Source organism: Scardinius erythrophthalmus, assembly GCF_964197995.2.
Source record: "Scardinius erythrophthalmus genome assembly, contig: HAP1_SCAFFOLD_182, whole genome shotgun sequence".
In the NCBI taxonomy this organism is placed as follows: domain Eukaryota; kingdom Metazoa; phylum Chordata; class Actinopteri; order Cypriniformes; family Leuciscidae; genus Scardinius; species Scardinius erythrophthalmus.
Window position 1 is genome coordinate 81,605 of NW_028296429.1, and position 14,650 is coordinate 96,254.

The window sequence follows — 14,650 nt, forward strand, 5'->3', positions numbered from 1 at the left end:
TTCTACGATCAATATGGCTTTACGATGCTTTTGGGGGAGCGCAGCCCAGGCCGTTTATGACGCACTTTTAAAAGGTAAGATAAGACGTTTTTAAAAGAACAGGTTTATATATTATGACTACATCTGAATCTAATTAACTTGTTTATTAAAGAATACTTAGTTTATTATTGCTCTCTAAATTAGTATGGGATGTTATCATATAATAGATTGTGGTTTAGATATGTTATTGGATAAAGTAATTTATCAAACCACAAACAGCCTATTGGTTAAACCCATTCTATTAATGCAGTTTTATCCATCGTTGTGTAAACAGAAAAAAAGTTCTAAAACTGGTTAAATATAACATTGAGGTGTGTGATATGAGAATATCCTTTTTATTCCTTATAAATTAATGTGAAATAAAGAATAAAATTCCTTATTGTAGGAAAGAGCATATTGCTACAAATTTAGACTAACGTTAAGCAAAACCGTTTGGGTGGAGTTTAGGCATTGAGATTCTGTTGACTATCTGTATATGTTTCAGCTGAGCTGATTTTTTGAGGGGATTCAGTGGATCCTCAAGACTCCCTGCACTGACGCTGTAGCTCTGTGGATTTTTCAAACCTTTTTTTTTTAAATAAACTAACTTTTTATAAACATTGAAATTCTCAGTGTTGGTCTTTAATTATGGTACATAGCACCAAATGTTTAGTTATATTTAGGTTGCCCCTGCTGACTTGAGCCACCATGATCATTTTCTCCTCTTTGTCACTACATTCACACTGCTTTCTCTGAGCAACTGGATCCTCCTCGTGCAGGACTGCAAACCATAGTGGAGACCACAAGAACAACATGGCGGAAAGAACAGAAAATGCTTGACATGCAGTTTGTTCGAAATGTATAAATCCATTGTTATTACAGTGCAAATGTCTGTCTATATGTGAGTGTGTGTATAAACAGATGTTTTTTATTTACACTTGGATATATCATAATTTAGTGTAAGTACAAGGGATATATAAGATTAATTAAATTTTACTTGTTTGCAATAGATTAAGAAAATAACGTCACCTGCAGGTCTTCTGTCTTTGTGAAACCATATTTAACATGACATGATTAAGTTTAAGAACATAAAAAATACAAAAAAGTCATGTTAGCCTGAAATATGTTAAGGCAGGCAACGCTGGTTGACCACACATCGTCAAATAATAGCATTTTTTATCTTTTAAAAATAACATTACTGTCTACAAAAAAAACTATTTTTATACCCCTAAGCGAAGAACGAAAAAGAACTTGAGTAGGCTATGTCTTATGATAGACTCTACGAGCCGCCATTTGCTGTCGACACCCAACGGTCTTTTCTTTTTTGTCAACAACGGTCGATTCTCATTGGAGTAAACGAAGATGACGCAACTCTAAAACCTTCTTCTTTAGGTCCATGACTCGTGTACTTTGTGTGACAAGCACTGCGATCAAAGAGTATAGAAGCTGCGATTGGCTGCACTGGGAGGGATTTGCGCTGATTGGTTGGGGGTTGTTGTAACACTGATGTGTACCGTCTGTGACGTTTAGAAACTAAAGTCCGTCGAGAACGAAACAGACAAACCATGGCGAAGGCAACTATACACTCTAAAATGTGTTGTAATCGTCTTCTCTTCGGAAACCTTCAGTTGCAAGTAAGTAAAATATTTTACCACCCGATATTGTGTTTTACACAACAAACGCAGTGGATATTTCGATAGTACAAATATGACCAGTAAAAACCTAAGTGTGAATATGTACATGTTGACGCAGACTAATATATTAAGGAACGCGAATGGTTGAAATTTGAGTCGCTTCATATTCACTTTCGGTCTTGTGGACAAAGGCGGGCACGCGCATATTCATTTTTGATACGGCTGCTCGCGACCTGTTTTTCGAGATCATGATCGAGGTGCATTCCCGGCCCCGATCTATGGGCGGAGTTTTTAGTGAAACCAAAATTTCCACTGGGCGGGGAGAGTCATCAACTTGTGGTGTTTCGAACGGAACAGTGAATCATTTTGCGAATCGGTTTAACTGATTCGAAGCTTTGAAAAGCTCACCGGTCGGAACCGGAAGAAGGTCACTCAGATGTTGCGTTGCTTTATTATGCTACCGACGACGACAAGTCAGGAGTGGTTTGCGTCTGCATCTGATTTCTTCATAACATAACAGAACTTTAAATAAGGATTTGTCTTATTCAGTGGAATTCTGCAAATTACTTTTGTAGGGCAGTAACACAGTCTGCTGTAAAAAGAAACGCGACCCTCTATCACCTGTTAGTGTTAGCATTTAGCATCTAGCGAGTCTTTTAACACAGTTTTAAGCTTATCCAGGAGCTTTTTCAGAAGATGAATACCATTTTCAGGATGAATTTGGTACTTTTATCGGGTATGTAGACTGATGATGATTTAATGGGTTGATGAAAAAGTGCTGTCAGTTTATTCCTCATTATTCTAATGCACTGGTTCTGATTTGCAGCTCTGGTTGTCGCTGGGTCGAAGTTCGAGGCGATCGATGGACAGAATGTTACAATATCCTTCGACATCGATGAAGTGGAGAAAGCAGATGAAGTGAAGATTATATTTAAAGAAGACAAGAAGGAATATGCTGTTCTTTTTGCGCAGAAGCCTTGGGTCTATGATGATCCTCCCAGACCTGGAGTTTCACTGATATTAGGAAAAGGAGGTTTATCTGTAATCATTCAGAATGTGGACATCTCCAGATCAGGACTCTATAAAGCAGAAGCCTACACTGGAGAGAAAGTGTGTGAGGTGACTGCTACACTTGTTGTCTACAGTGAGTATATTACTATAATATGTCTGTTTAACTGTTCCAGGATCAGGATTATATAAAAAAAAATGGTCGTGATTGTGCTCATTAAGTTTTTGAAATTAAGTTGATGTTACACCTACTTCAGCTGGATTTGTATTGCAAAGCTTTTTATTTAATCTAAATGTTTTTAAAAATCACACAACAACATCACTTAAAACTTGCAGAGACTGAATCCAAATAAACAAGTGCTTTTTGCAAAAGCCTCAGTTGAAACCGATTACTATAAGTGATAAGATTTAAGTGGTGTGAAGAATCAGATGTCTCAGCATTAACTCCTCATGATTTATGGTGGGGGTGGGGGTGGGACTTGTAACAGTTGCTAAAGTAGGATTGATCATTAATGTTTTTAGGTGGTTCTTGGGTAAAGGTCATTTGATTTGAGTGTATATTCCTCTTAATTAATTCTGCTCCTGTTGTCTCTTCCAGAAGCTCCAGTTTCCTCCACTACATCTCCTCCACACTCCTCCTCCAGACCAACACCTCTCAGCTCCTCTGAACTCCGAGGACATTATTTAATTCCAGTCCTCATCTGCATCATCTTCATCATCATCATCTTGTGCTTTTGCTTCTGGAAACACGGGATGGCAAGTATTACTTAAATTTAAGCTTTTAGTGATGGATGGGAGCAGCACTGTGGTTCTAATGATGTTAAGCGGATAAGATGTTGATATTAAAGTTATTATAAAGTGATTCCTATGGTTTGGATTGTAGAGACATAAAGAGACAAAGCGACACTTGTCGTCATCCTAAAACCTCTTCCACCGGGGGAAAACTACCTAACCGTCTCCACTGACTTTGTATTACGTGAATTTTCCTCCTCCTCATATCGACTTACTACAAAAAACAAAACAATGTCTGAAAGCTGCTGTGTGATGGGTGTGCAGCAAACATGCTAAAAAACGCAGAACTAAGTTTTTATAAGCTGTTGACCCCAAAAAATAAGTGTTTAAGGACACAAAAGGCCAATTGGGATACAGGCAGTTGATAGAGTGCAACGTGTCCTATTACTCTGAGAATGAACTTACAGCCACTGGAGAGGAACATAATCAGTGACAGGATAGCTTAGCTTACAGAAATATACTATATAAAACTGACATTTGGATATTTGACTTACCTGTGATGAAATGTTTACTGCACATGTAGTGTATTTCGAGTTTATAATGAGTGTCAGGATCCCACTTTACCCATTCGTTCCAGCTGATGCTCGAGGTCTTATTGCCTGTATCCACTTTTGTCCCCTTAAGGCTGGTTTCTACAGTTCATTAGCTTATAAAAACCTAGTTCTGGGGTTTTTAGCTTGTTTCCTGTACACCCTGTCACACAGCAGCTTTTAGACATTGTTTTGTTATAAGACGGTGGATGTGGATGTGAACGGTGGATCTTAAATGCGTTCTGTCTCTGTGTAAGGTTTCATCCACTGTTTGGAGCCAAAATACCCAGCAGACAATTGATATGCGTCTTTATTCCTTATATACACATTTGACCACATAATGTGATTCTTTTCAGCATTTTAGGTTTTTAACTAGTATATCCTTTCTTAAAATGCCAGTACACACATTTGTGGTGCTGAGACTGATTCCCATCACATGAGTTATTCTTATTTGGTATTACACACATGGTATTTGGTCTCATATTTGTAGTTGTGCTTAGTGTACTTTATTGCACATTCACAAACACACAGTAACGCGCTGCTGTAGTGAAGCATACGGTCACAAAATCACTCAACCAGGATTCACACAGACCTGGAATTTTGGGTATTTTGGCTCCAAACAGTGGATGAAACCTTACACAGAGACAGAACGCATTTAAGATCCACCGTTCACATGGATGTTTTAAACTAGAAACAAACACTGATGTACTATTTTATTTAATCCTGTGAAGCTGCTTTGATACAATCTGTATTGTGAAAAGCGCTAAATAAATAAAGTTGACTTGACTTGACTTGACTTGACTGGAAAACCTGGGAATGTTACAGAGTTTCAAAAGTGTGATTCATGGACATTCATAGGATCTTCTGAGGTCTTAATTCCTATAGACAGACACAGTACATTTTAAACCTATGCTTGGGTCTAAAATATTTCTGTAGTTAGAAGAAGACTAAGCAAAACTGTGATCGGGTCACCAGAAGCAGATCTTAATAACGATTTAACAGAGGTGGACAAAACACACACTTCCTTACTTAATGTAAAAGTACAGAATGCTGCTGGTCAGGTATTACTCCATTACAAGTAAAAGTTGTAAAGACCGATTTTTACTTAAGTAAAAGTACAGAAGTACTCGTTTTTAAGAGTGCTTGAGTATCAAAAGTTAATGTCAATGCATTGTTTTATTATAGTTGTATGCAATACTTACAGTATCTTATGCCTCTGAAGCAACCTAGTGAATAACCCTACCAGTTACTATTATCTGTGGAGTTAAGAGCTTTCAGAATGTTGTAAAACCAGAAATTGAAGAAATTAAACAACCGAATTGACAAAAAAAAGACACTCATAATCATCTTAATTTTTTTTTAACACTCATACCATCCCAGCAAAAGAAGTGCACATCTCTGTGTATCCATTCATGCACATTTGACTCAAGTGGTCTATAAAACCCCAACCTGCTTTAAACCCAGCAACACAACCACAGCTGTACAACTGACACACAGCAATACACCTCTTTAACACACGGCGATACACCGCTGTAACACACGGCGATACACCGCTGTAACACACAGCAAAATAGGAAGAGCTGTCTGCCATGGATGTGCACATTTGATTCGAGGATCTGTTTTCGTCCATTTTGCCTCCAGTTGATTAGTGTTCAAAGAAAATGATGGGAAATCTCTGAACTTCAGGACATGTGAGTGATCACTGATAAAACACCTGTCTGTCTGTCACCTGCAAAACACCAATCACGTTTTAGTCATCCACTGACTGACGTTACTTTCTACTCGAGGATCTTGACAGAAATGTAGTGGAGTAAAACGTATGATATTTGTCTTTCAAATGTAGTGAAGTTAAAGTACTTGGGTATTATTTTTTTATTGAAACTTTTTAAAGTACAGATATTCTACTCAAAAAGTGTACTCAAGTAAATGAACATCGTTACTGTCCACCTTCAATTTAAACGGGATCATAGAGTTTGAGCCACTCCATGTTCTGTGGACGCGTGCATTTTAGTTTTGCTTTTAAATTAGATATTAAAGAACCCGCGGGTGATACCGGTGTTGTCACACGTCGATTAACCGGTGGGAAAATATCCTCACCGCCACATCCCTAGTAACCACATCAGTTGGCCAAATCCAAATAAAATTTAATTTGGATTGTACGGGGTGTTTTAAACCTTTTCTAATCCGATCGAGAGGACGGATGCAAACCCGAAACTGGAAAGGACAGCACGTGTGCAATGACGTAGAAACGGCGCAATGAAGAAGTTTTATTTATATAGCGCCTTTCCGTAGCTCAAGTTCGTTTTACATTTGTACATTACAATACATTTACACACCCGCACACACATTACAATCACATTAGACACATATAGTCACATTATCCAAAAAACATGTTAAGGTAAGGAGTAGTGAATTCCATAATTTAGGAGCATTAACACTAAATGAAACGAGGGATGGACAATAAAGCAAGTTCAGCTGATCTAAGGGACCGGGCGGTAAGAGTACAGTAGATCAGACAGATATGGAGGTGCAAGACCATTTAATGCTTTAAACGTCAGTAGTACCTTAAAGTGAATACGTGAAGCCAGTGAAGGTCATGAAGCAGAGGAGTATGTAATGAACGAGCTGTTGTTGTTAAATATAGTGTAATAAATTAGTGTCCTGTCATCCTAAAATTCTCCTTAAACTCGTCGTTTGTGAAGTGGAGCAGGACGACGTCCCAACAGTGCTTGTTTCAGACTCTCATCCACAGAGGCTTTGTGTTAGGAGCGGGAAGAGGCGCTTTTACTGCGTGATGAACATAAGCAGCACGACACAACGGTTCATGTGCTCGTCTCCTAATCAGGACCTGAAATAAATACTGATTAAGTCTGCTCTTTAAAACAGGGAAAAGAGGCAAATATTAGGAAAATGGTTAGTATATGCACCAACAGCGGGAAACTGTATTTTCCTGCAGTGTGTTAACATCCATGTAAACGCTATGTTTGGATTAATCTATTGAGATAAATTAATTCTTTTTGAAACAAAAGGTGTCCCTGTAGATGAAGCTATTGCCACTAAAAACAGGCCTTTTACTGGTCACCATTAATTTAATGTTCGTATTTTGTTGACGTATTCAGTGTGAGTGAAAGTGAAAAGTTCATCTTTAATTGAAAATCAAGTATATTCATGTGTGAAGCCAGTGGATCAGAAAGAATGATTTATAAACCAGTTTGAATAATTAAAAATAAGTGAATGTTAATTTAGTAAATAATTTGCTTGTTTTTGAATATTTCAAATCATGTCAAAGAATGTGCTTTAAATGTATAAATTAAGCTTTGACTTTGGCAACATTTTGTTTTATTTTTGGTTTTGTCGTCTTGTAATTGTGTTTTTCACTAAGCCCAGTTTTCTGTTGTTTTCTTTACAGATCCTGTGTTTTAAAAGAAAGAAAGAATTGGGATCCAGTTCCAGTGACTGTGTGTCCGTCGCCATGAACGGTTGTGGAGAAAACACTGAATCTCTTCTGGTTACACCTGTGTCTTAAAACATGAAATAACATTACAAGCACTTTACCCTTGTTCAATATATCAGTCCAAATCAGATTTTGTGCATATCTGATCATATTCGGTAAATGTGAACAACAAAAACAATGTTACATACTGCACCTTTAAACATTAGCCCAGGTTTCACAGACCAGGCTTAAGATAGTCCCGGACTCAAATACATGCTTGAGCTGTTTTACCTGAAAGCAACTCACATTTCTAAAAACATGTCAGTGTCATTGTTTTGTCTCGAGATTCACACCAGTAATGTTTTTTCTAAGGCACATTTATAAAAGCTACTTAAATCAGTCCTAATTGAACTAAGGGCTAATCCTGGCTTAATCTAAGCCCTGTCTGTGAAACCGGGCCCAAATGTCTTTGTCCAGCACCATGGCTAAGACGACATCTGTGTTGAAAACCCCTCGATGAGGCTGGTGTTGTTTTTTGGTCATAGACACTAATGCAGGTATTCCAGAAAATAAAAAGACAATCATTTAGATCAGATTCTAATAACAAATAATCTGATTTGGGTTGAGTGTGAATGTAGTCTTAGATGAAAATGAACTGCCAAACTATCAGATGCTGTTGTTATTTCAGTGTGGTGCTCCTGCTGAAAGTACAGCTGAAGTATGAGCACAGATGTCGCCTCACATGCATGCAAACTACACACACAATTGTCAAAATACACAATTGTCAAAATGCACATCGTGTCGACTGAGGAGCATTAAATGTAAACAGTGTATGTCCTACACTGGCGAAAAACAAATGGGAGAAAATTGGATGTGTAACTATTTTTGTGGATTTATCCTTAAAGGGAGCAAAACCTCTTAAACTGTTGCCATGCGTTTCATTAAGGTTAATATAAAAAAACACTTCTTTTGACAATCACTTTTTTATTTTTAATATAAATCAATTTATATTCACACAGTGAAGACTATATAGTGTTTTTTTTTTTTTTGTTACATGTTATTAAATTTTGGTAGAAGGGCCTATTTCTTACTACATGGTAAATAAACCTGCTATTGTGCCTGAAACTTCAGTTTATTTATATATTTTTCTATTGTGTTTATCCTATTGTTTGTAATTTGCTGCTTTGTTCCTATTTTAAATATCTAAAATAAAATTGCTTTAATACAGAAGTCTGTGTGTAATGATTGTAGTCGCAATCGTAAAACGATTTTAAAACATTTTTTTATTAATACCATTAATGAGTTATGATGACTCCCCTATGGCTTGCCACTCTTCCTTAACTGTTTTTCTATCCTGTCAAAGTGCTTCTGCTCACTGATAAAAAAAAATAAACAAAAAAACATTAAAAAAATGAAAAAGGACATTCACATGGTGAATTTGATCTCGTCACGTGTGTGTGTGTGTGCGCGCGCGCGCGCGCTCCCCAGAACTGATGTCAGGTGAGTGTGGATTGCATCAATTTGCTCCTGATCTTCAAAGTAAAGCGGCACAGGCACTTGTTGGTGGAACACTTTTGTAAAAAGTGTCAAGCCACTTTGATTTCTTTTGGCCACTGATGATGGATTGTGCAGAGAAAACTGAAAATGACATTAAAGGAACACTTCGACTTTTTGGGACTTTAGCTTATCCACCGTATCCCCCAGAGTTAGATAAGTCCATACATCCCCTTCTCATCTCCGTGCGTGCTGTAACTCTGCCTGACGCACCCACCGCTAGCCTAGCTTAGCACAAACACTGGAGGTAAACGGCTCCTAGCATACTGCTCACTCCCAGTAAGTGACAAAATAACAACATTTTCCTATTTACATGTTGTGATTTGTATAGTCTTCTAACCGTGTGATTTGTATAGACTTCTAACCGTATACATAGTGGGAACTATAAGCTCAGAAGGCGAAGCACTGCTACTTGGGCGGAGTGCAGGGCTTCTCAGGTGCTGCGATCAAATCACTCCGCCCAAGTAGCAGTGCTAACTCTGGAAAGTCCATCAACTCCTTTGCTTTAAGAACATTTTCGGCTTCTGATTTAGTGAATTCGAGAGCAACGTCTTCTGGAATAATTTTCAACAAGATAGGACATAATAAATACCTAGTGCGTCAAGGCTACGCACCTGTATCTCACAGTCATAATACAGTTTGAGCAAAGCTCTTACAACAGTTGCTCCATTTACGGGAGTTCAGTAACTTATTCATATGAGCATTAATCACTAGATATTTACGGCCAAATAGCCTACAAGGAAATATTCCTATGAGAAGAGTTATCTTAATGCATGAAATCAATTTATTGCCTATTATTTTACAACTCTAAGTTGCGCGGGGAAAAGGGGAATGGGAACAACTACTAGGCAGTATTGAGTCCCGTGCGCGCATGCACGCATCCATGGTTCCTTTATCCTGGGGAACCCCAGTGGGCCACGCCCACTTCAACAGAGTATGTCCATATATGGAAACTTGCGTCACACTATAGAAATAACACACACCTTTATGAGATGCAAGTTAAAGAGAACTTGGTAAAGACAGAGATTCATAAAACCCACATTAAGTGCACATAGCCTACATTTTAGTCCAGATCATTAAGCTATTTTAAGAAATATTATATTAAGATATAAATAAGATTATTAGATAATCTCATTTATAAGAAACAACTCAAACCAGAATCTACTTTCAAACCATATGGGGAAAGTTTTTAATGTGGGTTTTATCATGCATGACGTTGGAAATAATCAAAATATTTGAGTGAGTGTGCAGTTCAACTCTTTACTTAGAGAGATGTACATACAAAAGACACATTCATAAAAGGCATATATGTATATGTGTGTTCACACCATAGTCACATATTTCCAATATCGTAATGTTGCCCCAGAAACCATGTGGAGAATATTTTAATGCAAGGAGTAAACAGGGTCTTTCCAGAGGAAGCCATCCAACGCAAGCTAAAGACAGGCAACAAACGAAAAAATAAATAATAAATGCATCATTGCTAAACAACAATAACTTTAGCAGATTATTTAACATACTTCAATTCCAGTCGCTAAACGCCCCTACTGGACAGATCAGGAACAACAGGGGCGTAAATTTCGACCCCCTGCCAAATTATTACCCCCCTCGTTGAAGTCAGTATACCTGATTGCCTAATCCTAACCCCACCCCTAATCCTAACCCCTCCCCCACAACTAATCCTAAACCTACCAATAGGGGGGTAATAATTCGGCAGGGGTCAAAATTCGGCACAACACCGGTTTCTTTCCCCCCTCGCAGCGCATCTGGATTGACTCCAGTCTGAGACAGAAACGCAGGAGGAGCCAATTTTTCGAGCATGTCGAACTCCAATACAAGTAAGTAATCATAATAATAATAATCAGATCTGAGTGAAAGGAGATTTGCTATTGTTTAGTGGAATTTTGATTTTGTGACTGTTTTAATGAACCAACGCTACTCGCACATACCTATAGGCCTACCACAAAAAAACACAAAATGAACCACAAAAAAAAAAAAATATATATATATATTTTCCATAAATTATAGATTTTTCCACCCATTATAGATTTATTTTGTGTCTTTCCTAGAATGGGCAGTTTGTGACTTTTGAGATAAACAACATAAAGTAGCACTGGTATTACAAAACATTCAGTGGCACTACCAATCAAATACAGACGTGACACAAATAACACGTTTGAAAAAATATTAATGCACTTTAATTTGTTTAATTGTTATTTTAAATATCACAAAATTAGGCTATTTATTTAGGATTTTGTGCCACAATTACATCAGTAGGCTATAGGTGTTCGATTAATCTGTCAGTCACTACTGGAGGTGTCGCAACACGGTGACATGTTCGACCACGACTGGTGTCAGTCAGGTGACATGTCAGTGTCAGTGTGTTGCGATGTCAGTGCAGTGACACATGCCACTATATCCACCACTGGCACATTCCAATAATGTCAGTGACACATGCCACTATCCACTGGCACATGCCAATGAAGACCGGATGTGCCACCGGATGTGCCAATACGCATAGTGACATGTGCCATTGGCTTCTGTGCGTCAGATGCCATGTCACTTAATGTTAATACCGCCTCTCCTGCTGCGTCTTCATCCATTGTTTCGTCCATGGTTTCGTCTCTTATCTAAATCTGACCATGGAGTTGACTTTGGCGGAAAGCTGAAGCTGATTGCTGATAGGCTGTCCCAATCAGTGGCGCCTGCACAATCCAATCACATTTGAGAGGGAAACAACAAATTGAGGGTTTCCGAGATGTTTCTTTTTTCCTTTTTCTTTTTTCTTTTTTAGAAGTAGTAACGGGTACTCACAGTTATGGATAGAAATGTAGTGGAGTAAAGAGTACAATATTTGGCTCTCAAATGTACTTGAGTAAAGTCATGAGTACTCCCCAAAAATGATACTCGAGTAAAGTACAGATCTCTCAAAATTGTACTTAAGTACTGTACTCAAGTAAATGTACTCCGTTACTGTCCGGCTCTGCACCTAAGTGGGCACAGGCAAATGGTGAGGTGGAGAGGCAGAATGCATCTATACTGAAACGCATACGGATTGCGCAGGCAGAAGCCCTGAAAAGGAGCTCCGCAGATGTGAGTACCAACAGAGCTATTGACCATAACACCACTGGGAAGAGTCCTGCCGAACTGCTTTTTAGTAGGAAGGTCTGGAAGAACCTACCCGATTTTACCATGCCGCGAAATGACCAGGAGGCAAGGGACCATGATGCAGAGCAAATAAACCAAGCTTTACGCAGACAGACCACTGCCGAGGGGCAAAATGCTCACAGCTGGATGTGGAAGACAGATAAACTGACAACTGCATTTAGTCAAGTCCCATCATACATTGTCGTGTCCAGAAAGGTAAATTCTGTGACCATTGAAGTTTCACGAGGAGCACAGTATAAAAGGAACTTATGAAGAAAATCTTCAGCTGGAATGGTGAACAGCTAAGCCAGCCAAGCAGAGACTGATCAGGGACAGAGAAAACTCTTGAGTGATCCTGTTGAGGAAATAGCATGCACTGAGATGTTATAAATATTTTAACTGTGTTCACATTACATTTACATTTAAAAGATGTTTAAAATCAGTATGTCCTCAGGTCACAATGGAAATGTAAGAGGAAGTGTAACATTGAAAAAAGAGGTATATGTTCTGAAGATATCACTTGTGTTGGTGGAACGTTGACAGGTCATATTGATTAATTTATGACAGTTTTAGTTTACAATGTTTTCTATGCAATTTCTAAAGGCAGGTTTAATTCAAAGCAAAGGGGAGATGTCATGTCTCTAGCGTAATGCGAGAGAACGAAAAACGGGGTAAAGACATAAGTTGAGTTCACGATAATTCTTTCTCGATCATGACTTTTCGACGTCTTTAGCTGGAAGCGAAGGCACAACACTATCCCCAACTTACAACAGCAGTGGGATTTCAGTGGAATTGCGTGTGAAAGTGAGCGTTCATTGCTATTTATGTATAAAACTGGAGCACCGGTCTTGTCGAACATGAGTCACGTCAACCACACCTTCCTGCTGCTGACACCTGACCTGACAGTCAGACGAACACACTTTTTCAACGGTTCGCCAAAGAGGAGGAGGAGGAGCTTTTTCGTTTTTCATATCGTCATGTCGAATCAGCCAATAGAAAGGGATCTTATAAAGGGAACGTTTCGTGGTGTTGAGACCTGGATATAAAAGTAACCCGGCAGGCTATAGTGAAGAAACTCAAACGGGGACTCAACTTGAGCTTGGATATTTATAGTGCAAAAGATGAAAACCATTGTCGCTGTCAACTTGGCGCTTTTTACAGGTAGGTAAACTATATCGGGAGTTTTGTCCCGCAAGACGTAATCCGTGTCCCATCCATTTGAGTTATTTCTGCATTATTTCAGTTTTAATAGCGATAGATTCTTTCTATAAGTGAAAAGTAGGCCTAGTGAAAAGCAGTGTTCGAATTGTGTCAAATAAGCTCATTGACAATTGTCAATGTTTCATTACATCACTGTTGGAAAACACTCTTATCAGAATAATTTTTTTAGCTTTATAAAGGGCATTTCTTTCCCTAATTTTTACTCTCTATACTCTTTCCCTACTCTCAGGGAACTGAGGTTACGATAGTAACCGAGTACGTTATTTCTTATTTAATTTTTTTGATATTGAAAATTGTTTTAATCAGGGCATTTGTCCGGTTGGGCAAGTACAATTTTCTTTCACTTGTCCCATAAAAAACACACGCAGGTGTCCCGGACAAGCGTTAATGTCGAAATTCTATTCAGATCAGTAAATTACCAAACAATCATAAAAGAAATAAATATTATCTTACCGTCATCGTGAGGTGAAAATGAGGATCCACTCTGCCAGACTCTCGTGAAAGTGCTTATCTATAGCACGGAATTTATTTCTCGTACCATTTTTTCGCCAAAAATAGTTTTTGCGTGCATATGATACGCACTTTATGGCGTGTAGCCTAATCCCCACGTAGCCTACTCTCCACACCCCCAATCCTACCCAAGGGGTTTGCAGTGCGTATATCATTTACACGCAAAAAAAACAACAACTATTTTTGGCGTATAATGGCACGATAAATAAAATGTATCTGTTTATAAATTCAACCGTCTTTAAATTCCTTCAGAAAACAGCGTGTGGCGCACTTGAGCGTCTTTTCAGACGCAAATCTAATTTGAATGACTTTCTAATGGGAGCGGCACTGCAATACTTTGATTAAAAAAAATATATATAGGCTATTACCTAATCAATTATGTTTCTATTATTTTAGTTTTAATGAAAAACCAGGGGATCCCCGAGGTAATTTTTTGGGCCTTATGGGGGGTCCCTTGATGCTTATGGGGGGTCCCGGACCCCCCCAGCCCCCCTCAATTCGAACACTGGTGAAAAGTGATTTTAAGTGAAAAGTAGGCCTACGTCTATTTTCTTTGCAATATGCTAAGTGTGAATAGTAGTTAGATGCTATATACTTATTATAAATAAAAACACTCCGTTATTCCCGCAGTTACACGCCGTACGACAATAAGCAATAAAGCCGCCTTTCCACTGCACACCACATTCGCATTCGATGGTCGCATTCGCCCCCTGGTGTCAAATCAGAAAAGCGATTGGCGTTTAAATTTGCGCTGCCGTCATGTTGTTGCTCGAGCGGGGAAAATAACCAAATGCGTTGTTTAA

The 14,650-nt window shown here is 38.5% G+C and overlaps 1 protein-coding gene across 2 annotated transcripts; it reads left to right on the forward strand.

The window, feature by feature from the left end:
• Positions 1 to 1,368: 1,368 nt before the first annotated feature.
• On the forward strand, positions 1,369 to 8,795 carry LOC308686348 (uncharacterized protein). 2 transcript variants are annotated; one of them, XM_081394752.1, is made up of 4 exons: positions 1,369 to 2,388; positions 2,479 to 2,796; positions 3,259 to 3,416; positions 7,392 to 8,789. In XM_081394752.1, the coding sequence occupies exons 1-4, from the start codon at positions 2,349 to 2,351 to the stop codon at positions 7,506 to 7,508; spliced, it is 633 nt and encodes a 210-aa protein (XP_081250878.1). In that variant the 5' UTR covers positions 1,369 to 2,348; the 3' UTR covers positions 7,509 to 8,789. The 2 variants fall into 2 exon arrangements, 1 of the variants encoding a protein (XP_081250878.1); XR_014029580.1 differs by having other exon boundaries at positions 1,435 to 1,652; positions 7,392 to 8,795.
• The last annotated feature ends 5,855 nt before the right edge of the window (positions 8,796 to 14,650 follow it).

Coding starts and splice junctions, on each gene's coding strand:
- LOC308686348 (XM_081394752.1), top strand. CDS start 2,349: ATGAATACCATTTTCAGGATGAATTTGGTACTTTTATCGG. Junction 2,389..2,478: donor GAATTTGGTACTTTTATCGG/GTATGTAGACTG, acceptor TCTGATTTGCAG/CTCTGGTTGTCGCTGGGTCG. Junction 2,797..3,258: donor TGCTACACTTGTTGTCTACA/GTGAGTATATTA, acceptor TGTCTCTTCCAG/AAGCTCCAGTTTCCTCCACT.